At 37.3% G+C, this 26,035-nt stretch overlaps 1 protein-coding gene across 4 annotated transcripts in view; it reads right to left on the bottom strand.

Annotated features, from left to right (window-relative positions):
* Chrdl1 (chordin like 1) overlaps positions 1-26,035 on the bottom strand; it is a 121,260-nt gene that overhangs the window by 6,593 nt on the left and 88,632 nt on the right. For 2 of the 4 annotated variants that reach the window (XM_070039904.1, XM_070039905.1), the window contains exons 7-10: positions 19,086-19,153; positions 12,290-12,458; positions 8,004-8,213; positions 2,048-2,215 (exon numbers count right to left, since the gene is read on the bottom strand). In XM_070039904.1, coding sequence (XP_069896005.1) covers positions 2,048-2,215; positions 8,004-8,213; positions 12,290-12,458; positions 19,086-19,153 — 615 coding nt within the window. The remainder of the gene's footprint in view (positions 1-2,047; positions 2,216-8,003; positions 8,214-12,289; positions 12,459-19,085; positions 19,154-26,035) is intronic. The other 2 variants (XM_070039906.1, XM_070039903.1) reach the window with 1 other exon arrangement.

Raw genomic sequence — 26,035 nt, 5'->3', positions numbered from 1 at the left:
GATTTGTGTAAGGTAGAAGCTACCCCAGTTACTAAACTCACTGAAGAGTATATTATTCTTCATGAAATATTCACAGGTCCTTTAGATTTCTCTTATTGAAAATAATGGGGATTCATTTCACCGAACGTCAACTTATATGACCTTTTCTGCTTGTCTCAGACATATACTAGTTATTGCAAATAAGGGAAACCATGGGACCTATGTTTCTTTGGGCCTCGCTTACTTCACTCAATATAATTTTTTCCAAGCCTTAAGATAAGTATTCAATTGTTTTCTTTGTTGTGATTGTTTCTAACATATTTATAAGATGATTTCCTTGTTGCTTTGTATGTCTCTCCCCCATGGTATAACCCCTGCTTTCATTGTATTTGATGTTGGTATAATTTGTGGAGGGGAAGGGCAAAAACAAATTGTTTAAATAGGGATACAGGTGGACTCATTGCAACAGTGAGATGTACAAGTCGTTATGTTGAAAAACGAACTGTTCAACTTTGGCTGGGTGGGGCAGGAGGAGGAGGGAGAGATGGGAAGGGATGGGAAGGGGAAACAAAGGAGGAAGCAACAATGCTTGATAAGAAATGTACTCATTACCTTGCCCATGTAATTGTAACCCTGTATGGTATTTTCACAATAAAAATTTTAAAAAAGAAAAGAATGAGGAGAGTTAAAATAGAATGGTCTACACAGTCTCAACCTTGCCTGTGTAGTTTTAATTAGAATAAAAGGTAAACAACTGAAAATTGTCCAGTACTTAACAAGCAATATGCTATCAGCCTCTTTAACCGCACTATGCACAGACCTTGATGACCCTGCAAATGTTGACAAGGAAGCTATTTAGATGCTCCACTAACAAGTCACCTCTGGGGTGAGAGATGAGGGGTAAGGAATACTAGGCTCACAACTTGGGAAGCATCAGACCAGTGTTGAGTCATAAGACCAATCGCAGATGAGCTATGAGGTTAAAGATGGAAAACAAACATGCCTAGATAGAAAGCCAACAACCATGGGTAAAAAAAATATATGTACATTCCAAATTTTTAAGAGGTATGGAGGAACATATTTTTTAGAGAAAGAGGGGTTATTGGGTAAGAGAGAGACAAAAGCCTTAGCAATTCTGCAGCAGTATTTATGAAAGTATAGTCCAAGTACCACCTCTGTTAGTTTCAGCTGGCCACAACTTAAATATGTAAATATTTATATCCTACCAATTTTTACTGAATTCAAATTTCTGGCTTAGGGACAGGTAACTGTCTGTAAAGGGTGAAACACATGGAAGTTTGAGCATCTGGAGCCTTTTGTGGGAGCCAGTAGAAAAATGTGTGTTATGTTCAAGTAAAATCTCACCTTTATGCTTGGATTCCTAGAAAACTTGACTAATTAACACTACTCTTGTACAAAAGTGTTGTGCATCATGACTTGGATTGTTTCTCCAATAAAACGATAAACTTGAAGACAAAGATGAGGTTTTCAGTTTTTTATATCCCAGAGTCCAGAGCATTATTCTAGTCCTTAGCTTCATTCCAAATGAATGAAGTTTACCTGCTTATCAAGCTTTAAGTTAGAAATATAAGAAAAATAGTATACCATTCTAGTTTGTAAACTTGGTTGAATCTGTGGAGCTTTACCAACATACAATTATGGACAGGCTCTGCTTAGACCAATGCTCTGCTCAGACCAATTAACCAGACTAGGTGTAAAGCCCAGACATTTGGTATTAAAGAAACAAACAAGCAGAAATCCCCGAACAAAAAAAATCACACAGGTGATTGTGACATACCCCCAGAGTTAAGAACACCTCTTCCACTTTTTGGTGGTGTGAAAAGACAATTTCTAGAACCCCAAAGGTTAATACTTAACTGAGACGTGTTTAATAAAAATAGTCATGTTTAATTTGCAAGGCCATAATAACAACTCTATAAGACATGTATCAGTTTCTCAGTAAAAAGGAGAAGTTCTGACCTAAACACAGGTACATGTTAAAACCAAATTAAGCTGAGTCTTCTCCTCCTTACAAAGATAAAAGATAAAAAATTAATGTCTTGCTCACCCTTCCGAATAGTCCAAACGTGGACCTCTACCTGAGGTGGTCTCTCGGTCTCCAGTGCTATTTTTCTCGTTGTCTCCCCATCCTCCATGAAAACAGACTCATACACAGGCATCGTTTCTTCTCCACAAAAGTAGCCTTTGCTGTCAAAGTTTGGGCTTGGAAGTTCTTCTGAAGTTAGGTAACAAGTAGAATTTTGGAATGATTTCCAAAAAATAGAAGTGAATTTCTGTAATTAGCTATCTCATTGTTCATAACACCTTCTACTTATCACAAGGGCATAACCAACAAGAACATTCTTACAGAAATAGAAGTTCCATTTTTTTGTAGTACTAGGGTTTGAATTCAGGTCCTCATTCTAGTTAGGCAAGCATTGTACATCTTGGGCTAAACCATCAGCCACTTTTCTTGGTTTCAGTCATTTTTCTGAGCACTTTTCTTGGGTCTAGCCTTAAATTATGATCCCCATCATAGCTGGGATTGCAGTTTTGCCCACCACACCCTACTCATTTTTTTTGAGATGCAATATTGCTAATTTTTTTCCAGGGCTATCCTCAAAATGTTATTCTTCCAGTACCAAATGGCATGGGTTACAGTACAAGCCTGTGCCACCACACTCAGCCTAAAATCCTATCCTTATAAGGTCAGCTCAGGTTGCCTTTGCAACAGCCACCAAATCATAAATAGATGTATAACCTCTCATTGAAGCTCACATAATGAGAGAACCCATAGCTGTGCAGACTACATTAAACTAAATCTCCCCACTATCACTGCTGAGAAGTAGCCATTCATGATGAGGAAGAATGTAGACAGATACAAACTCCTTAGTTGCTTAAGGGAACACAATATTTTCCATACTGTGTCAGATTCATGCTCTCTCCGGCCCAGTTGTTGCCAAGAGAGGCCCAGGGAATGGGTTGAAAGAGGGCTTTGGTTAACTTTTCTGACATCTTTTAGGTATACTTAGAAAACATTCATGACACTCATTTATGTGCATATACTTGCCCATTGAATCTATCCAAATTGCCTTGACATTTCTGAATGCTCTTTGATTTGTTTGTAAGGGAAATGATAATACCGGATCAAAACCAGTGCCAAAACCTAGATGTCAGATTAGTCATATGTATGCTATGCCAAAATGAATGCTTGGGAGACACAAAAAATTGGTCAAATCCCTCAACCAGGGATCATTTAATGTGTAAACTAAACTTGGATTTCAGCTTCCTGGCTTAATAAAAGTACCAGTGTCTTACTACATCATTCTACTCCACCCTTCCTTTTCCTCAGCCCCCAACCAAAAGTTTCCTTGCTGTGATTAACAATACATTAAGTTTTGCTTTTCTACCTTTGCAATCAGCGCCCTCTTCAGCTGTGTATTTAAAGTGTGCACTGTGTCAAGAACGAGAGACAGAAACCTTAGACTCCCTGAACACTTTGAGTATGCGCAGAAACCATTGGTAAGAATATCTCAATGGTTGAGGATGAAACTGCTGGAGTGCTGTGTGTTTTGGATCTGTGACTCTAATTGGGGAGACTCACTGTCAGCCAATCACACACAGTTGGACTAGAAGTTATAATCAAATTGCTATTGTATGTCTCTTGCTGACTTGATTAGTTCCCCCCTCCCACCATTTGGCACTGGAAGAACAAAAACATCATGTTCTCCTGACAATTCCAGGTTGGATTACTCAATTTGCGGATTATTCTAGAATCAAGCTTCCTTTCTACTTTTGTCTTAAAAAAAAACTAATTACTTGGCAGGACAGTTCTTGGTGATGTTAGGCAATTAAGGGATATGTGCTAACACTGTTCAAATGAGGAGGAGCAGGTCACTGAGTGTACAAGGACTTCTCCATATTCAATTGTCACCTCTAGAATTGGATCTGAGCTCACTTGTTAAATTTTACTCACTACCTTAATGTTGGTTGAGGCTCTAACTGACATAAAACTGAGTCCAAGATGGCATTGGATTAATAGGTTCAAAGTCCTGCCAGGCTTTTGGAGAGTCCTCTAGAACCATCACCTCTCTCTTCTCCATGTGTTGAATTTGCTAGACTTAAAAGATGTACAAACAACAAAAGCCATTAGTGAGTCAGACATGGCTGGCACTTGAAAACATGAAAAGAGGCCAAGTTTATCTTCAGTAGGGCCTACTCAGCAATATCTTCCACTTTCCTCATTCCATACTTCAATGTGATTTCTGATCACTCTATGCTCACCTACTCTTCTTTCTTTCCATGATGGCAGGCCAGGCCCCTAGTCATTTCTGGATATTGCCATTTCTCATGAGAATGCTCCTGTCCTGATTCTGTTAGAACAAACTAAGAAACCAGTCTTTATGAAAGTGATCATGATTGATGAAGTAGATGCACCTTTCTTGCCCAAGAAACTTTTAAGTCTTAACAGGGGCATTTTCATGAGAAAACCCAATGGAAATGTGTAGGAGATTCAAGGAATTTTGGTGGTATAGGAGGTTGAAGAGGTTAGTTGGGGAACTTTCAGGAAGCAGAAGTCTTACCCAGTCCTGATGTACAAGGTAAGGCTGGCCTCTACCAGAGCAAAGGAATGTGATCCTGTTTGGTCACTGGAGGAGTCAGCAATCATTTGTCACTGCAAACATTCTGCCTGATTCCTTTCCAGTCTTTTCTTTTTTTTTTTCTTTTTTTGTCGGTTATGGGGCTTGAACTCTAGGCCTGGGTGCTGTCCCTCAGCTCTTCAGTTCAAGCTGAGCACTCTACCACTTGAGCTATAGTGCCACTTCCAATTTCCTTTTTTATTCTAAAGAATATGTAAGCACTTTCTGTTTTAATACAAAAATTGATCAAAATATGCACAGGTTGATATATCATTTTTCATACTTAATACATTGCAAATATCCTTCCAGGCTACCTAATCTTAGACTACAATGATTTCCATGGCTGTGTAATACTACATAGTACATCTGTGCCATAGTTTAGCTGCTCCCATACTTGTGGAATTACAATTGTCTCTGATTTTCCACAAACATAAACAGTTCTGTAGCAACCGTATCTTTCAATGTATCTCTGATTTCTTTCTTAGGCTATTTAAGAGTGAAAATGCATATCTGAATGTTTTGATTAACATTACCAATCTGAGAAGGAAATCATTTAAAAACAATGCCTGATCTGGTCTTATTTTCACAATTCTTTCCACTTTTATTTGAATCACCTGTATCAATAAAATTACCAGCACATATGAAATGGAATTTGGTCAGAAGGTACAGTTTAAGTATTAGCTTTTATATGAAGTTACCCTGCATTAGGTGTTAGACCCTTGTCAGAAAATTATATTGGTGAAATTATGACTGAGTGATGCTAGGAGATTTAGGGATCCAGTGAGATCACAGACTTTGATGTTATAAAAGGTCATGTTTGGGGGTCTGTGATACCCATATCTTTAGAATGTGCCCATTTCCTATCTCTAATAAGCAAATTTCCTTGTGAATTTCAAAGCCTCTCCCTCTGCTTATTATTAGTTCTTGTCTTTACCAGCCATACTCTGCTCCATTTTCTCTGGAAGAGGGAGACCAATATATTGCAGAAGATTTTTTGGACTTGAACTAGTGCTTTCCAACTGTAATGTATTGGAATCATCTGAGGAGCTTGTTAAAACACAGATTCTAATACAGTGGGTTACAGTGGGTTCCTGAGAATCAGCATTTGGGCCTACAGCAGTGGTGCCCAATCTTCCCTTTTCCTTTTCCTTTCCCTTTCCCTTTCTCTTCCCCTTCCCCTTCCCCTTTTCCTTTTCCTTTCCTTCTCTCTCTCTCTTTCTCTCTCTCTGTATATATATATATATATATATATATATATATATATATACACACACACACACACACACACACACACACACATATATGTATATATATATGTATATATCTTTTTTCCCTTTCTTGTTGGCACTAGGGATTGAATTCAGGACCTGAGCACTCTCCCTTAGCTTTTTTGCTCAAAGTTTGTGCTTGAACACTTGAGCCACAGCTCCATTTTTGTCATTTTAGTATTAATTGCAGATAAAGGTCTCACAGCCTTTCCTGCCTAAGCTGCTTTGAACTGTGATCCTGCAGTCTTAACCTCCTGACTAGCTAGGATTATAGATGTGAGTCACTAATGCTTGGTGTCCCAAACTTTACTGCATACTAATATAGCCTGAGGAATGTTTTTAAAAGTTCAAGACCCAGGACACATTTCAAATCAACTAAGTGTTAATCGCTAAGTCTGGGACACAGGTGGTTTTAGAAACTTAGATGATTCCAATGTGTGGACACTTCAGAATCACTGGCCCACATAAAAATGCTCAATAAATATACATAGACTAAGTACATGTTTGCCCTGTTTCTCAGGAAAGATTCCTGAAATTGAAGGACTAAATAGTTTAGCTCTCTGCCTACATTTAAAAATGTTTGGCTTTTCATCTATGTTTACATAAATTCAAACAGAAGGTATCAGTAATGACAGATTCATGTACGTGGGAGTAGCCAATTCACTTACTATAGAATGTAGGAAATCGGCTGTTATAACCAGCTAGAACAATGAAACCAGTTGAAATGGTTTTTGCAAAGGTGGTGAAGATAAGGGAGAATGAGTGAGTGGGTGACATTGATCATGGTACATTATATTCAATATGGAACTAAAATAATGAAATCCCCCTATACAACTAATATATGCTAAGAAAGATGTAAAAAACAACAAATTAAAGCTCAAAGAATAAACTTATGAGATATTTGTCCACATATGATTAGGATGCATAATTACCCATGTTTATTTTGCCACTGCAGACTATTTTTTGATTTAGCTCTTATCTTAAAACCAATATTTAAATAATGTACCTTTAAAAGAATCAGTAAATGTTTTTTTTCTGGAAAAGACAATGGCCTGGAGGTAAGCTAAGTTCTGGGCTTTGTTTTATCAATTAATTTTATGGCTCTGAACAAGTCAATTTTCTTATTTTGAAAGGTTAAGTAATATGCTAGTGTCTCACACAAGTAACCCAAGCTATGCAGGAGGCTGAGATCTGGAGGATTGTGGGTTTGAAGTCAAACTACACAGAAAAGTCTGAGAGACTCTGTTGCCAAAATAACTAGCCAAAAGTCAAGTAACCATGAGGCTAGTACCCCCAGTACTAGCAAAAAAGAAAAAAGATAAAAATAAATATTTTTAATATTGTTAAAGGTTAGAAAGTGAAATAGGTGAGTGGGTAAAGAGGTACATAAAACATTGTTAAAGGAATTAGATCTGGTGCAAAGTAGGGTAACTAGAGTCAACAACAATTTATAATGTATTTCAAAATAATTATTGAGAGTTTGAAGGTTCCCAACACACAAAAATGATGTTGGAAGAGACAGAAATGATAATTACTCTGCATTAATAATTGGATCTTATATATGTATCCCAAATTATCACACTGTACCCCATAAATATATGCAAATATTTTGTTTTACAAATTAAAAAAAGAAAATGGGGAAAATCTAGTAAATGTGAGCTTGGAGATCACTTTAACTTTTTCAAAAGAGGCTGATAAGGCCCAGAGTTGCTATGGCATGTTTTTAAGGTCTCACAAGATTTATATTTCGATTAGAACCTAGTCTCCTTCTACTATAACTTACCTATCTCTCCTCCTCTCAGAAAAGGGCTATGGATGTGTTAGTGAGAAAATGAAAGATATGATTGTTTTTCCTTCTAATAATCATGTTGATGTAAAGTCTTTACTTTTAGAAAAGGGCGAGTTCAGCAGTGTGACTATGTGGGAAGTGGTAGACATACAAAAGCCTCATTATAGCTCTGAAGCCATAAATCACTTATAAATCACTTAAGAGAGGAAAGAATGACATGAATTCTTGTAAGAAGTGTTATTCAATCAAAGATCAGTTATTTCTCATAACCAAATAAAGTTGAGGACTAGGTCAATCAACTAAAGGCAGGGCCTCCAACCAACGCACCTTTTGTCTTTTTACCTGGACACACCTTGCAGCACTTTCCATCTATTTTTTGAGGATACTTGCAGGGATATCGGTTGGGGCAGTGGATTTTCTTACACTCTTGCTTGGTGACATTACAAGTGCATAGTACACACTCTACAATGCCAAATGCCCGGAGATTTGGATGCCAGGACTCGCCATGGGAATAGGTCTTTCCATTGGAAACACAGACTGCAAGAGAATACAGGATTAATGGTAACAGAGCTAAGATGGCTTTCTATGCTTAGAATCTATGCCCTGGATGCTTAATAGTCTTTGTTTTTGTCATGTATATAGAGGTGCATGTAAAACTGGTAATTCTAATCCCAGGAGTAGCAGTGCACACCTGTAACCCCAACTCCTTGGAAGGTGGAGATAGGAAGATCCAGAATTCAAATCTAGTTTGGGCAAAGTAAGTGAAACCTTGTTTATAAAACAAAATAAAAACAGGACCAGGTAAAATCTCAAGTGGCTGACTGCTTGCCTAGAATGTATGAGACCCTGGACTCAATGTTAAAGCCACCAACAAAATAGAAACAAAGCCTGGTGCTGGTGGATCATATCAGTTATGCTAGCTAGTCAGGAGGCTGAGATCTAAGGAAGCCAGCCTCGGCAGAAAAGTCAGTGAAACTCTTATCTCCAACTTACCACCAAAAAGCCAGAAGTGAAGGTGTGGCTCAACTATTTGAGCATCAGTCTTGAGAGGACAAGCTAAGGGACAGTCTTGGGCCCTGAGTTCAAGCCTCAGTACTGGCAAGTAATAATAACAACAACAAAATGATAATAAAAGAAACCACAGAAAGTAGAGTTCTGTCTGTTCCGAGCACCTGATAAAGAATATCTCTAGTAGAATTTAGCAATTTCATTATCTTCAATGCCATAAAAGTTCATATACAGCCAGGTGCCAGTGGCTTATGCTTGTAATCCTAGCTACTCAGGAGGCTAAGATTTGAGGATTGAAATTCAAAGCAAGCCTGGGAAGGAAAGTCTATGACTCTTATCTCTAATTAACCACTAGAAAACTGGAAGTGGGCTGTAGCTCAAAGTGGCAGAGCATTAGCTTTGAGTGAAAAAGCTAGGAACCCAGGCCAAAAAGATATACTCCTATGCATGCATGAACACTTCCTAGACAGACATTCTACTGCTCTTTCCAAATGGCCAATCTCAAATGCTGAAGCAAATCTGTATAGAATATTAAATTCTCTGGGACTGATCCACCTGCACAATTGTACAGGGGAGCTTAATGCTGTTGGTCTACTTTCTGGTGTCCGCAGGGATGTACTAAGACAAGACTGAGAGGCAAGGGACCTGTGACTCTTTAGTAACTTGTCAAGGGCTAACCTTTCATACCTCTAATCTTCAGGCCACTTATATACTCTCCTACCTTGTCATGTTAGTAGATTATTTTGCTATAGTGAATCATTGATTGCTCCACAGTTATCTTTTGGAACTCTGCATTTGTTGATTGGGAAGTCTTTTCTCGGGGCTTTGAAAGACCAAACATCTGGACTGTAGGCCCGTGGCCTATGAAGGTGAAGGGCACTTTTCCATATAAATCAGTCTAAAACTTATTAGGCTCTTATTTTAAGACACAGAAATAAGCCGGGCGCTGGTGGCTCACGCCTGTAATCCTAGCTACTCAGGAGGCTGAGATCTGAGGATCGCGGTTCAAAGCCAGCCTGGGCAGGAGAGACCGTGAGACTCCTATCTCCAATAAAAAAAAACCACCAGAAAACCGGAAGTGGCGCTGTAGCTCAAGTGGTAGAGCGCTCGCCTTGAGCTGAAGAGCTAAGGGACAACGCCCAGGCCCAGAGTTCAAGCCCCACGACCGACAAAAAAAAAAAAAAAGACACAGAAATAGATTATGGGATAACAAATGTGCAGAGCTATGAATGGGGAAGACTAACAATAAATTTTTCCCTTTTTGAGAGTGCTCAGACTGTGGATATTTCAAGCCCTGATCAGGTCTGGGTATAGTTATCACTTATTAACATATTTATTGTTAACATATTTATTAATATCACCTCATCACACATAAGGAGACCTGTTGGCATCCTAGGCATCCCAATCAACAACATTTCTATGGTAGGATATATTGGTTTAGGCAGGGCTGGGTGGATGAAGTAGCTCCACTTGGGGCATTTTTAGGAATAAACTGATTTGGCTGCAAGACAACAGGCTCACGATGACTCACTGGGCTATTTCTTTCTCATCAAGTCCACTGGGTCATATTAAGAACTATGAATGATATTGGCTTCCTTTTACTGTCCTTTGCAAGAGCTGCTAAAGTACTGGACAGTCTTAACAGATCAGTTCATGTAAAGATTTCCAAGAACCTAAACTGGAGAGGCTCCCAGTCTTAATGAGTCAGAAGAGATATTAACACTGTGAGATTCAAAACTGTGGGCAGGATCACATAAAACAGGTCAAATATGTTGTTTACTCTTCTCCTCAGACAGTAACACTCCCTTCTACTCAATGTGATCAAGTGGGCCCATAGTCTGCTTCAGGAAAATTTGGGCTGTATTAAACTTCAAAACAGTAGAATCCTATTGCTCTTTGACTTTAACAAGGAGCCAAAAGATGGACCATATCATTGGAAGGAATCTGAGAAGAAAGGTGAGCCATGTTGGAACATGGAGGGCAGGAATCATAATGTTATACATCTACATTCTCTCTCCCCTCAAAGCCTTTGGAATAAGGGAAGCATCCAGGTTAGGTGAGAGCCCACACTCTGCAGTGGAATATGGTAAAGTCAATTCTTTACAAATTCTTAAGATGATTTTGAATCATATAGCTGTGGAGTTGGGGTGGAGACAAGGATATAAACGATATATGTCAGATATAAATGATACGATATAAATGTCAGAAAAGAAGTGCTGCATCCAGATCGATAAGGAAGATGAATAAGTGGTTTCCAGCTGGAGCTCTTGTAGGATATGGAAACATTGAAGGATGAGAGTTTCCCCTGGAAATGAAGACGCCTTTATGGAAATGATGGGATTTAGGATTTTCAAAGTCCATTTCACCACTCTTTTGAAGGCTTTGAAATACTTTTCTGAGTAAATGGGTTATATTGTGGGTAATTTCAAATTGTAAAATTGAATCTTTTAACTACTTCCTCTTTATTTCATGAACTTGTGTCATAAAGCCTTGGAATTTAAAAATAATAAATTTCAAATCCAACAAATCAATAATATTTTAATGACTTTAATATACCATTTCATTAAGTTATGTTTAGAATCTTCTTTTAAGCCTGTAGGTTTCAAAAGCAATTTCATTTTTTTAATCTGTAATCTGAAATTTACATCTAACTAGTAACAGATGTGATCAACTAGCTTTGGCTTAACAAAATTTGTTGAAATTTATAGTAGGAGTTCTTTGTAACAGATTGTTTTTCAGCCCTGTTATTCAATCATATGGTTTAATAATTTATTATTTTTAACCCATTTAGAAAACTGCCTTGATTTGTTTTTTCTCTCTAAAGTAAACAAAACTTGTTTGTGGTTTCATAAAAAAGGAACCAGCTAAGCTCTTGTATCAAAGAGCTGATTGACAGTGTCTAAAAAATAAGTAGTAGTCCATTATTTCATTGAATTCCCTCCTCCTCTCACCTCTGCTTCCAGGGTTGAAAGGGTGGAGGCCACAGTTGTATGGAGGAGAAAATTGGGCCACGGATATGTGTGAGATGCTTACTGCAGCCTGTCCATGAGCGGAATGGGCTAAAGGTCAGTGCTAACCTGATCATTGTCCTGGTGCTTGGCCAGGTGTTTTCTGGATTTCTAGCTGGACTTCTTATTGCTAAAGACACTCTCATTTGCTACACACTGAACCATAATCTATACATGAGGACAGAGATATCTAACAAGAACTCCAAGAGAATCTGAAGTGCCTGAAGGGTGAGAAAGACATAGGTATACATAGACACTTCAGAAAAATTTGGCATTGAGTACTTTTTAATTTGGGGTGTCTGATTTGCTAAAAAAAACTCAAGAAATTTTACAAAATGACCTACAGCCCTGAGGGATAATGGAAAAAGTGCTGGCGGGTCTTCATAAACACAAAGGGGGTGGTGGTTGAGTATTTAGCCAAAGGAGGTCTTAAAAGTCCCCTGGAGTTATTTGTTCATACCCACTTTGTACAATTGACCTTGAATGATGCAGATGTCAATATGCACTATATGTCGGGGAAAGGGTACATTTTCAACATCAGCCCTCCCAAGACCTGTGATGCTGAGGTCCTGAGGAGGACAAAAAGATACTTCTTACCTTGTCCATGTTTATGTTTGTTATTGATGACAATCTGCACAATAGTCCCCGATGCTTGCTGAGAATCTATAAGAGCTCCCCGGTGACTTCTGGCCCCAGGGAAGCGAGGCAGACCTCCAGCTTGTCGACTTGGTGGGGGATCATAGTGAGAACGGGGATAAGAATGTCTCTAGAAGAGGACAAGATCAAATTCAGACCAAAATATCCACCAATTAGATGGCAGAGGTTGAGTTACATACATTTAAAGTTACTGGTTTCTTTGATAATTTTGATTTTTTAAAAAGATGAACTCAGGAGAAAAACAAAGGAGGGGGTAAAATGCTTGAATAGAAATGTACTTATTAACTGTAACCCCTCTGTACAGCATCTTTACAATAAAATAAAATTAAGAAAAAAAGATGAACTCTGATTCTAACTGCATTTCCACCTTATCACATCCTTACACCAATGGAAATAAGGTGTGAAGGCAGCACTGTAACTTGCTGAGGCTTTTCTCTTCCCTTGATGAAAAGATTCATAGTCAAACTCCTCAGGAAGAAAATAACTAGAAAGGCAAAAGTGTGCTTCTTGCTCTCAGACTCTCATACTTTCTAAGAATTTAGACAGCAGTCTACCACACAAGGCTGAAGGTGACAGAGTACACAGGAGAAATTTCAAATGTTGTGTAAATCAGGAGAAGAAAGAGAGCTGCTAATCAGAGAGGGATGGTGGCCTGGGCTGTGAAAAGTGGGTATGCTTTTTACAGGCATTTTGTGGGGAATATTCCAAGCAGAGGTTTCCAAGCTGAGAAGGTGTAGCAGAGAACATAGAGTCCATAAAAGGGAACAGTTGAAGGATAACATTCCAAAAGAGGATTAGAGCCAGATCATAGAAGACTTTACATGACAAGCTAAGGAGTGAACACTTTATTTGGTAAGCCAAAGAAGTGGGTATGTGGGAGATTTTTTTTAATAATAGAGACCTAATTAGGACTCTTTCAAAGTACTGAACCCTTATGGTGTCTATGGCGAACTGGAGAAGAGGAAAAGAAGAGAGTCAAGTGTCAAGTATAGTATTGACAAGATGAACTTAAATACTGGCAATGGTATAAAATCATAAGTAAGCATTCCATAGGTAACTATTGCATAGGAAGGAAATAACAGTATTAGACTATAACCTCCAAAGAGCCCTGGCATTTGTACTGTTCTCTGCTCTATTCTCAGTGCAAAGAAGAGTCCCTAACATGTACAATAGTCTCATTAATAATTGTTAAATCAATGAAACTGCCATTTTAAAGGAAAGCTAAAAAATGTGCAGTATAAATAAGGCATTATTCTTTCAGCAAGGGTTCAAGACACCTAAATCAACAAACCATTCTGCTCCCTACCTCTCTTGTAAAAGCTGAAGTAGATTCCTGATAGAAGAGGATGAAGTGAATGGGAAAAGCAAAAGAATGTTAACCATTTTAGGGGGTAACTGTTAGGGGTGAAGAGGGGAAATCCATTATAAATTTTCATAGGAAATTGGAAGGTTCTTATATTTAGTGACAGAAATAGTAGAGAACATTTGAAAAAGAGTCAAACATTTAATTTAGCTTTGAGAGCTAATATTGCTCTCTCTGGAGGAAGGAGAGTGAATAGAAGCTGGAATAAGTAGACCTTTTTTAGTCTTTTGAAAGAAAACATTCTCTATATGCCCTTCCTGGTGCACTGCCATAAGAATTCACACAAATACAATTTTCCTCATTTTTTTAAAGTGCATATGGACAAGATTCTCAGTACAAATATTTTTCATTCCCACAATGGCTCAGATGTCTTTTTTTTCTGCCATAAGCACTCACATTCCACACAGGCCATTACAGATTGTTCTGTCCTTTCTGGAGTTTGGTGAAGTTTTCCAAAGGAACACAGAAAAGATAGTTTGCCTGGTAGGTGTCCCATTGATGTTGAAAGGGACAGAATTAGAGTCACTGACCCAGGATAAGTTGCAAGTACAAGAAGTTCTCTGATTCATGATGGTGAGCACAAAATGAAAAGCTGTTCTTCAGCACCAGGAACTGGTATTTCAGAAAATGATTCAAGACAAAAAATTAAAAATAAAAGCCTTAAGGGTTTTGATAAGAGGCTGTCCTGTAGATGAGTGCCCCCCTCCCACAGCTGAGCACCATCTCAGGACTTTACCTTGTCAATCTTTGTTGTACAGAATTAGAAAATAAGACCAGATGGGAGAAGTACTTTATTCAAAATGCAATGAAGGTTGAGTTTGGGGAGACACTGAGTAGTAAGGGATGTGAGAAAGAAAGAAGAGGAAGAGCAGAAAGAGTGATCTACAAACACTTGGCTGAAAGCTGCTTTGAAGGGTTATTTTTTTAGACATAAAAGTTCTCTCAGCTACAGCGTTATATACTACTGGCTCTCCATTGTGCCACTCATGATAATCATCTTGGGAGCCATCACAAAGCTAATAACTGGGTCCTATTCTTAGAGGTTCTGATGTAATTGGTATGGGAAGAAATCTGGGCATCAGGATTTTCTCTATTCTCCAGATGTCTGTAATTTAAAGCCAACATGGAAAATCACTGATATCAATGATCTTCTGTTTGAGGAGTGGGATATGATGGTGTGTGATTTTGACTTGGGGATAATGACTTTTTGAGTCATTAGCACTAAACAAATAAGAAAGACTTATCAGGAGCCATTTTGAGTTTAAAACTTTGAGCAAGAGATTGTAGCCAACTTTTTGAATGTGAAATTAAAGCTATCTTAAAAACTAGTTGCAAATAGGCTACTTGAGAGTACAGGTCAAAATCAGTTTCTTAGAAATGACCAGAATGCTATGCTGTATTTTATTTTGTTCATTATTTTGCTATTCATAATTTTCTGTCTTAAAGGACTGAAAAATATTTCAGGACTTTAAGGTGGTTCTACAAATATTGCTTTTCTATTGTCAAAAATCCTCTCCAAAAATATATTGAAATATCCTCTCCAATGTATATACTACTTCCTTATTTGTTCTCAGGTTTAAGATATAAGGGTTTGTGTGTCCTTTCTCATGTGCAGAATTTTTAAAAGTCAATGCCATAGAAATTGAGAGTAGAATAGTGGTTATCAGAGTCTGTTAGTATACAGGGAGGGAGAGAGTGGGAAAAGTTAGTCAATGGCTACCAAGTTAGATATGAACAAAAATTGTTGGTATAGTCTTGCACTGCAGGTTGATTATAGATAACATTCATGAACTGTATATTTCATAAAGCCAGAGAAAAATTTTGAAAGTTTACATTAAAAATGATGTGATAGGTATATTTAATATGACAGAATACAGACTTTATTGAAACATCACATGTACCTCATTAATAAGTATAACTTTTCAATTTTCATATCAATTATCTTTTTCAAAAAGGTTTAAGGATTTTATTGGCAGAAACTGGAAACCAGAGTATGGCAAGAGCTATAAAAGGACCTTTAATGATTATAATATTGTATTATGAATTCACAAGATGTTGGCATTGGAGAGACTGGGCAAAAAAAGGGCATAAGAGTCTTTTTAATATTTTTTAAAATTCCAAGTGAATCTAGAGTTATCTCAAAATTTAAAAAGTTTAAGGGCTAGGCATGTAGCTGAGTGCGAGAGTGTTTGACTAGCATGCAAAAGTCCTTAAGATCCACCCTTAGCATTGCAGAAAGAAGTTTCATTTGCGCCTTCAGAATCTGTTCTCATCCAGGCAGCCATGAAAACATCAATCACTACTAAGATGTAGCTATCCCTGGTTGGAAGACTTTTAAAGCAAGTTTCTTTCCCAAACCACTATTCTGACAGCATGAATAAGACATGAACCTTTAAAACCTTTTCATATGTTTCAATCTCAGACTCTTTCATTTCTCTAATGGTTAAATTCAATGTAATTTACTGGGGTCGGGGAAAAATATCAGAACCTGGTTGTTGTCCCAAACAAAATCATGTATGCTTGCTTCCATGCTTGCTTAGCTTTTACACACACACACACACACACACACACACACACACACACACACACACACACACACACACACACACACACACACACAAGGAATGATTTGTGTGTGGAATTATGACCTGGAAATTAAAATGTCTTAGGTTTATACAAAGGTGATACAATTAAGCCATTGTTTCTCTTTCTTATTTGCTTTACAAAATTAGTAAGCTGATAGCATTCACCCCACTTGGCAAAATACACCAATCAGTTATGTTTCTGTAGAAGTGGAGTTTTAAATGTTTCTTGCAAATAGGAACAGACTAGTGGATAAGGTCTGACTTTTATTCCCATATAGAAGTTAAGCCCAAAAAGAGTATTTAGGAGGGATTCTCTTTTTATCTTCTCACTTTAGACTTTTCAGGAAACAAAAAATTGAACTTTTACAATTTAGGCGGGGGTGGGAGAGTGTAGTTGAGGAGGTGGGAGGGAAGGGAAAGTAGGGGAAAAACAAAGAAGGCAACAATGCTTGATAAGAAATGTACTCATTGTCTTGCTCATGTAACTGTAACCCCTCTGTACAGTATTATCACAATAAAAAAAACTTATTAAAAAAGAAAACTGAAGAATTTCTTCCTGAGAAAAACTCTTGTTATTAAAACTAATGCAAAGCTCCCCCTAACCTCCATCCCCACACATACTTTACTGTATATTCTATGCCCATTCATTCAACATGTATTTATTTATTGGGTGCCTACTATGTGCCAGGTACATATTTTTCCTTGACTACAGATGGTATGTATTATTCAAATCATATCCCACAATATCTATCCTTTTCAGAACAAAGGAAAACATTTACTTACAATAAAGTGAAACCATCTGGTCATTTTGCTCCACCAGTCCCAAATGTTTGTTTCTAAAGATAGGATTTTTGGAGTCCTTTGAAAATCAGTCACTATCTCAAGGTCCTGTATTGTGTACCTAATGTCTTTTGCTACAAAAGTCTTCAAGTAAGTCCTTCCCCATGGATAGTTTAGAAAGAATAATAGAGCTGTAAGTCAAGAGATGAGGTTTGTGGGCAGCATAAAATTAAGTCAAGAAGAAAGGCTACTTACTGGTATTATCAGCAAGATCTCTGAGGTAGCATAGTGCTTACTATGGAGGCCAAATATCTTAAAGTGATTGAGATCTAAATTTTCTTGGGAATCACAGCTAATTGACAACCACTAATTTAGCAACTGTCAAATTCTTATACACCATCACCACAATGACAAGCTGGGGCTGAGCAAAAGAAGAAACTCATGCTACAGAAAACTAAGACTGATATCATCACCTGTCAGGACCTGGAAGTAATCCCACTATAAATTAGACAAAGTTGAATGGAGAAAATCTTCCCTCAGTGTCTATATTAACCAGCAAATGAGATATACACTGTCTCTTATGTGATGGATCTGTTATTGTGAGATGTTCATTCAGGATACTAGTCTCTACTCCACACACAACCCTCCTACATTCATTTAGAAAAAGCAACGTCTAAAAAGCAATACTACTAGTAACTAAAGCAAATAGGAAGTACTTCATCCCGTGAAGCTTTGGCTGGGTGTTGGCAAGCAGGGGGTATGCAGGCCAGACTGGCCCAAGTGATGATTGGGAAGCCAAGTCTAAGCAGCACTGTCATGTCTAAATTACTCAATCACAAGCCCTATGAACCCCTTCCTCACATCCTCACTATCCTGAGGCCTGCTTTATAATTTCTCAAGCCCTATCTTATCTGCAATGTTTGCTGAAAATTTGTTCCTAAGGCTTTACAAAATCACTTTAATTTTACTTATCATAAAATGAACTCAGGTTCATGGAAAAACATCAAATAATACAAGAGAAAGTAAAGTCAATACAAACCTCAAATAATACAAGAGAAAGTAAAGTTTCCTCTTGTCCATTTCTACCACTCCAAGATTACCATTCTTAACACACTGGTATGTGACCTTCTAGATTATGTGTATATACACACATACATTTGCACACATACATTCACACACATTCACATATATATGCACACAAAGTTTCAACAACTGCAAAAGGTCTTATAGATTTGGTATATTTAACAAAGCTTCTGTAAGTAAGTATATAATGAACACCTGTTTATGAACAGCAAACACTTTTGAACATAAGTGAATATTTCCTAAGTCCTTTAATATTTTTCTTTCATTGAAATGGGACAATTCCTTTTCATACTCTAATATATTTGAAGAATAACTCTTCTTAGGCATGTGCTTTTAAAGAGGGGCTCTGTTATGTTTATTACGTCAAGATACAAAGGAACAAACCCACTACTACTGTAAGTAGCAATATGGCCATACATCAAGCTTATTCTGAGATTTATGCTTCTACAGAACTGAGATATAGCAGAATGAAGGGAAGATAACCTGATCACAACATGACCAAAGAGCTTTAAAGCTTATGAGAAACATGTGGACATGTCCAAGGTGTCAATCAAATGTTACTTAAAGAGTAGCACAATCGCACAAAAAGGTATTCCTTACAGAAGACAAAGATTTGGCAAATCATCTACATGAAGGGCTACAGTTAGTGTGTGTGTGTGTGTGTGTGTGTGTGTGTGTGTGTGTGTGTGTGTGTGTGTGTGTGTCTGTGTGTGTGTTGTGTGTGTATGTGTGTGTGTGTATTCCTGCCCTATTTACCAATTATGCATTTAAATGGTTATAGGTTAGTGATGATGTCATTTAACTTTCTGATTAAGGGAAAGAAAAATGGGCCCTTTTTTGGATTTGCTGGGATAGTAGCCATGGGAAGAAGAAAGCTTGGCCTGATGCTGTGGAGTGCTGAATTATTTGAGCTATTCACACTTACAGCTTCTCTGTTGGCAGGTTGCCGGAAGATATCACCATCAGAATGTTCCCACGATAATTCTCCATCTCCTGTTTATTAAAAAGGAATAAAGAAAGAATCATACATACATAGAAGGGAAAACTATCACCCTTATGATCCAGCCACATTTTTGGAACTGTGATTCTAAAATTCTCAAGATGCCTTATCTCTTGTGGCTGCCCTTCAAGAAACAGCTCTGACTAAATCTCTAGGTGGGCCTCAGGCTTCAAAATAACTCTGAAGAAACTTCTCACTTTCTCAACAGATCATCTGGTAACATTATCCAGAATGTGAAATATAAAGGGGGAAATAATCACTTCTCACCTTAATAGAGTAATCATTGTCATTTTTGATTATTTGATTCTGGTGACAATTATTTTGCAGATCATATTTAACTCATGTTTAAAAGTATCATTAAACAATGAATTTTGAAGATTTGATTTGTCACTATTTGTTATGTTCACTATGATATCTCTGAGATGTTATGACCTGATCTGATAGTAAAGGTAAAGCTCTCCACAAATATCCAAGATATTCACTGTTATTCTTGCCTGACACACCCCTCTTTAGGTCTATATCACCCACTCTTCAGACAGCAAACCCTTATCACTGCTATCTTCCAGAATCTTTTAAAAGGAAGATTATATGTGAAGCCTTTGGAGTAAGAAACACAGAACTTATGGATATTTCTTAGCTGATTAAAACCCAAGAACAATAGGATACTTTCCAAGACCATTTTGTTACCTATGTTCAAGCAAGCAGAGGGGAAAAGAAGCCTGGTCTTTGAGATATATGCAGCACTCGAAATGAATACTATTTAATCTCTCTCTCTCTGTCTCTCTTTCTCTCTCTGCAGATAAACACAACATTCAACTAGATATTTTATGAGCTATGAAAGAATAAAGTGTTTTACACTTCAATAGATCTTCCAAACTTTCAAATACTTAAAACTAAATAGTAACATGTTACTAGTTCAAGCATGTGTTAATAACTTCAGAGGATATTACATAATACCATTATCTTTTAGGGCTTGAAAACATTTGAAATTAGTTTGATAGCAATATTTGAATGGGACAGCTACTTATAACAAAGCATGGCTTTAACTCTTCATGACTCAAAGAGCATCTTTGAATGAGGAGTTTTACGGGTGTAATCTTAAAACATCAGTTTGATTATGAACCTATTGCTCTCCTTCCTCTGCACTGAGCCCCCATTATTGCTTCCTTGCTTCAGCATATGATATTTTTCTTTTGAAATTACCTCTAGGTAATTTAGAGTTTTCCTTCCTTAGAAGTATTCCCCAAATACTCTTCTTTCTGATGGCCTAAAGGATTTAGTATCCCATAGCCTTAAAATGTAGAAAACTTTAGGCATAACTTTGTCTAACTGTTCCACTGAACAGATGAAGAAACCGAGGCCCTTGTCATAGTCAAATGACAAGGAATCTACTCATTACCCTACCTCTGTAACTGTAACCCCACTGTACACCTTGACAATTAAAAAATAACTAAATATATTAATACAAAAAATAAGCATGTGAAGATTAACACCAAAAAATCCAGGTTTCTTGGTTCCCAAACAAATGTGTCCATGTTGTATGGGCAAGGTTTATTCTTTGTGTTATTCATGACTATATCATCATCATTTATAACAGTTCTCAACGCATAGTAGTTACTCGATAACTATTTACCAAAGATGGAATTGGGAACATCTGACCATCCTATAAAATTTCAGCTCTCCTTTAATATTTTTTTTCTTTCTGATTTTATCCCTCAGCATATATCATTAGCTTATATTTTTATGCTTTACTTATTTTTTCATTGGCTGCTTCCCTCTAATACACAATTTCCACCAAAAAACAAAGGTTTTTGTCTGTTCTATTCACTGTAGTAACCCAGTACCTAGAACAGTGATGGGCATATTTGATAAATGAATGAAAAGTAAGACATTATATTTTCTGCTGTTAAATGATTGTTAGCCTGTTTATCTACCTGGACAGACTGAAAAATCCCCTGAAATGAGAGACTATGTCTTAGACTACCTTTGTATCTTTTCAATAACTATTTCTAAAAATATGGCCCATAAATAACAGCATTAGTATCATCTGGGAATTTGTTAGACTTGCAAAATTTCAAACTCTACCCTTGACCTACTAAATCACAAACTCTGAGAGGAAGACTAGTTGGATGGGATTGATGAGCTCTCCAGGGGTTTTTAATGAACAGAGAAGTTTGGGAATAATTGGGTTGGGCCACTTGGCAGATTGCTGAATACATATCAGGTGGTCAATACATGTACTAAATTAAACTACATTAAAATACAGAATAAAGTATTCAGCCAGTACACTCTCCTCTTTCTGTTTATTCTGCACCTGAGGGAAGATGCATGAATACCTATGGGAACTCTGACTACTGAAAGAGGGAGGATTATTTCTTCTTTGGCTGTGACTAGGAAATAATGTCCAAGATTCAGCATTAGAATAGAGCTAGGATGTAGCTAAATACAGTAGAGCCACTTGCCAAGCAAGCATAAGATCTCGTGTTCAGGCTCAGTACTTCAAACTTAAAAATGTATCTGAATGAATCTTGGTATTTAACTTGGTATTTAACACCAATATGACACAGTAAGAAGAGCGAAAACAAGACTGGACTCCTGAACTCAGAATATTTGCTCCCTGGCGGAGGTATAACAAAAATCTTATTTCAAACATAAGACTATATGCAGATCAACCTTTCAAAATACAAATGGAATATGCATGCTTAGGAGATACTGAATGGGAGAAGTAAGCAGTCAGATGTAATCATGGGGAGATTCCTAAGAGAACTGAGTGCCATTTTTAGAGATAGATGCTACAGGATATAAGCAGACAGTGATGTGAGCAGAGAAAATCTGAATGGAAGGAAGCGGCATTTGTTAAGACCCAGAGCTTTGGAAGCAAGTCACACTCTGGAGGCAGAAAGCAAGATGTGGCTTGATGAACAACTTCAGATGTAGAAAAAAGAGAATTGGGGCTAGTAATTTCATGAGGAGAGAGAGGGAGGGTGGGGGAAAGGGGGAGAGGAAGGAAGAAAAGGAAGAGTGGGTGAATGAGCTGTTAAGGTAAACAGGAATAGGAATACCCTCTGGACTTCAAAAACAGGCAGAAGAATTTGCAAGTGATTCTGTTACGAATTTTGATGTAGGGGGTCTATATGGTATTTATGGAAGCTTCTTTCTGGCAACAGAATGTAGAGTAGCCAGAGAACAACTGGAAGCTGTGAGGCCAAGCAGGAGGCAGCTGTGGTGATAAGTGATAGATCACCTAGGTAAAAAACAAAAACCAAAACCAAAACCAAAAAAAAAAAAAAACTACTGCAAAATATGAAGCAAATGGCAAGACTGCTGGATGATTAAATCATGATTGAAAGCAGAGAAGAAAACAATGTAAATGGGCATTAGGCTCCCGATCTTAAGAACTGCAGGATGATGTTAACAGTGACCAAGAAACTTAAGATTCTCTTGTCTTGTGTTAGTTGGCAATGGTAGGTTTAAGTCAAATGAAAATTGACTAGAAAGCAGATTAGAAAAGAGAAAGATTCCCCAGCAATTGGCAAAATGAAGTGCAAAATTCAAAGGATATGGCTTCTGTTTGGATCTAAGTAGCTCAAAGAGAAAACAAATTACAAATGAAAGTCATAGAACGTCTCCTTTCATTAAGTATCTTTTTTTAAAAAGATTTTGTGATTGGCATTAACAGAAAGTGCTTCATTAACATGATCTTCTCAGAAGTGCAATGTGCATTTAGGCACTGGAGTTTAAAGACGCTTCTAATTAAGGAGGCCAGTCAGAACATGGAGGTGTAGAAGCATACAGTCCCTGTTACAAATAAGCAAAGTGGTAAAATGGCAAACCAATGAGGCAAGGCGGTGTCAAGCATGACAATAGAAGATTAATCCCCTGGAACCCAAGTTCAGATGAATGTGTCACAACCTATATGTGAAAACCTGATCACTTGTAGACAGATGAGTACCTAAATTGTAACTATTTTCCTTCACTGAAATCTACTTGAGCCATTCCTTCTAAGTATGTACACATATACATGGATGTATGCATATGCACTAAAGTTATAAATAATTTATAATATACTATATGAAAATAGATAAATACTGAGAACTGTTAGTATTTCTTTTGCTTTTGAGCTTTCAAAGTCATCAGAATGACTATCTAAAATTAAAATTTTAGTTACCTTATTTAATCTAAACCACAATTAGTCTGAAAGGATCTTTGAATTGGTATGAATAGTTTTCAGACTAAAAAGGCATATGTCTGTATAACTAAAAATACATACAGTATATCAATTTATAATCTTAGATATTATATCCTGAGAAAAATAGGCAGCAAATACCCTAAAAAGCTATTACTTTGCCTTTTTTCCTGACTCACTGGACAATTTATCTTGAGTGATATGGAGCCTTTTTCTTTCAGCCAAGGTTTTTTGTGTAAAAAGAAAATCCAGTGATTCTAATGGAGACAGATGGATTGTAGTTAATTCCGAGAAGCAACAAGATGTAATTTTAACCAATTTTTTAAACCAAAATGAAAAACAATTCTGGTGTACTGTATGTCAAACAATGTTCATTTAACCTTAAAAGCCACATGTGTTGTTTATTCAAACCTCAATTATACTCTGAGTGGTACCCTATGGAGCCAAAATGGCTTGGCTTTCTGGTAATGGGAGAAATGGAGAACAAGTATTTGAAAAATGGTCAAAAGTTAGGCTGAAATTCAGACTGTTTATAACTTTCAAGGCTTCCATTAATCTCAGTTGGCTTGAGCAGGTCAGAGAAGTAAATCCTATTTTCTCAAAAGACTAAGTGTACAAGGAGACTCTGAGATACCCACAAAGATAAGTATCAGACAGCAAAACTACGCCAGCATGTGGCCACTTCTGAACCACACAAGACATCAGAAATAGGGTGGCTATAGGGTCCAATTTATCTGGGATAATGTAATTTTATTGTGTATTCTTTTCTGGCATGGATAATTATCACGATTTCCCCCTTTTGTTTCCAAAAGTGGCTTGAGATGGTAAATGATATAGTCACTCTAATCAGAAGGCAAATAGAAATGAAATGAATCCCCGAGAGGAAGTGATCTTTATATTTTCAGAACAATGAGTTGAAACCAGCAGGACTTGGGCAAATAGTGAAATGGCTTCTGAGAGAAAGCAGGAGAGTGTAGGTGAAATCTTTACCTACTATTTACCAGCCTCTATACAAAGCACTTAATTACCAGTACTCAGTAATCAAGCTGCAGATGAAGGAGCAGGTAGAAGAAGATAACTTTAAGGAACATCTACCAAACATTTAATTCGTCAGATTCAGTGAGGAAGCAAGTGTGCTGAAATTTGAAGGAAGCATAAGGTTTCCCTACTGATAAACACTTGAGTTTCCAAAACATGATAAGCTAATTGTAGTAGAAGTCTTCCAGTGTCTTGGATAATCATTTGGATTTTTTGTTTTTGTTTCTGTGTTTTCTTTAGAAAATACTTTATGTCAAATAAAGCACTTTATTGTTTGAGCTGTCCATACAGGCTCTTAGCATTTTAAAGAAAATATGTCCTTGCAAACTATAAAGACACAGACAACAGGGAACTTCCTGCCAATAGTAACAAGCAAAATCTGAAGAGTACAAAAGGACTTATCTGAAGAAATGAAAAGTACTTTTAAAAAGTGTACTGTAGAAGTCTATGAGTTTCTTAAGAAGAATCAGGAGATAGGAGATAAATCAACTATTCACTAGATAATGCCTAGGACTTACACTCTGTATTTTCAAATAAGATGTGATTAAACAGATCCAAGTTCATCATTAGAAATGGGAATCTTTGCTTCCCAATTGTCTGCTGGATTGCTACCATACCTCGTCCCTGAGAACATGATCATCACAAGCTCTGCCACTCCAAATAGTCTCCAAGATAACAGAGTTCCCTGTGTTGCTTTATATCAATAAATTGATAGTATAGTTTAACAATTGTTAAGGGAACAAACTGGAAGTAGACAGCCTTGATTCAAATCCTGCCTATATTTTTCCTGCCTGTGTGATTTGGGAACAAATTAATTTCTTTGTGTCACAGTTTTCTTATTGTTATAACAAGGCAATGCCTACTTCATAGAATTGTGAAGATTAAATGAATCAGCCTATACCAAGTGTGTGGAACAGTGCCTAGTACATGGAAATTATTATGTAAGCATTGTGTATAATTTCCCCTTACCTTTTCCCCCATCCTTTTATTTCCCTCCAAATCTTTCTCTACCTTTCTTCCAAGCATGAAACATGGGGAAACCAAGTTTAAGGGTCTCTCACAAGTGTGTGTTTTACAGAAGAGGATTAAACAAGCAAACCGCTAGCAAAGAGAAAATGTATGGCTTCTTATAGTAGGGGACTCATTTGTTTTTAAATTATCCGAATCCAAGGTCTTGGACGCATGTGCACATGCAGGAGAGCCTCTCCTCTCTCTCTCTCTCTCTCTCTCTCTCTCTCTCTCTCTCTCTCTCTCTCTCTCTCTCTCTCTCTCTCTCTCTCTCTCTCTCTCTCTCTCTCTCTCTCAAATGGCAACAGATTCTTTCTTCAGCTCAGGCCTTCTAAATTAGCTTAGATACTTTCGTAATTATGCCAGTCCTCTCTTAATTTAATTTCTTTAGTAAAAATATTTGCAGCCAGGTGTGGTGTTTCATGTCTGTAATCCAAGCACTGGGGAGGTTAAGGCACCAGGACAGTAAGTTTAAGGGTCACTTCATTTAAAAGAAAGAAAGGAAGGTAACAGGGAAGGGGAGAGGGAAAGGGGAAGAGGAAGGGAAGAAAGAATGAGGGAAGGAAGGAAGGAGAGAGAGAGAAAGAAAGAGAAAGAAAGAAAGAAAGAAAGAAAGAAAGAAAGAAAGAAAGGAAGAAAGAAA

The sequence above is a fragment of the Dipodomys merriami genome, unplaced genomic scaffold, assembly GCF_024711535.1.
Source record: "Dipodomys merriami isolate MVZ:Mamm:240054 unplaced genomic scaffold, mDipMer1.0.p SCAF_3, whole genome shotgun sequence".
Classification (NCBI taxonomy): Eukaryota; Metazoa; Chordata; class Mammalia; order Rodentia; family Heteromyidae; genus Dipodomys; species Dipodomys merriami.
Note: the sequence above shows the minus strand (reverse complement) of the source record. Positions and strands in the feature narration are given on the sequence as shown.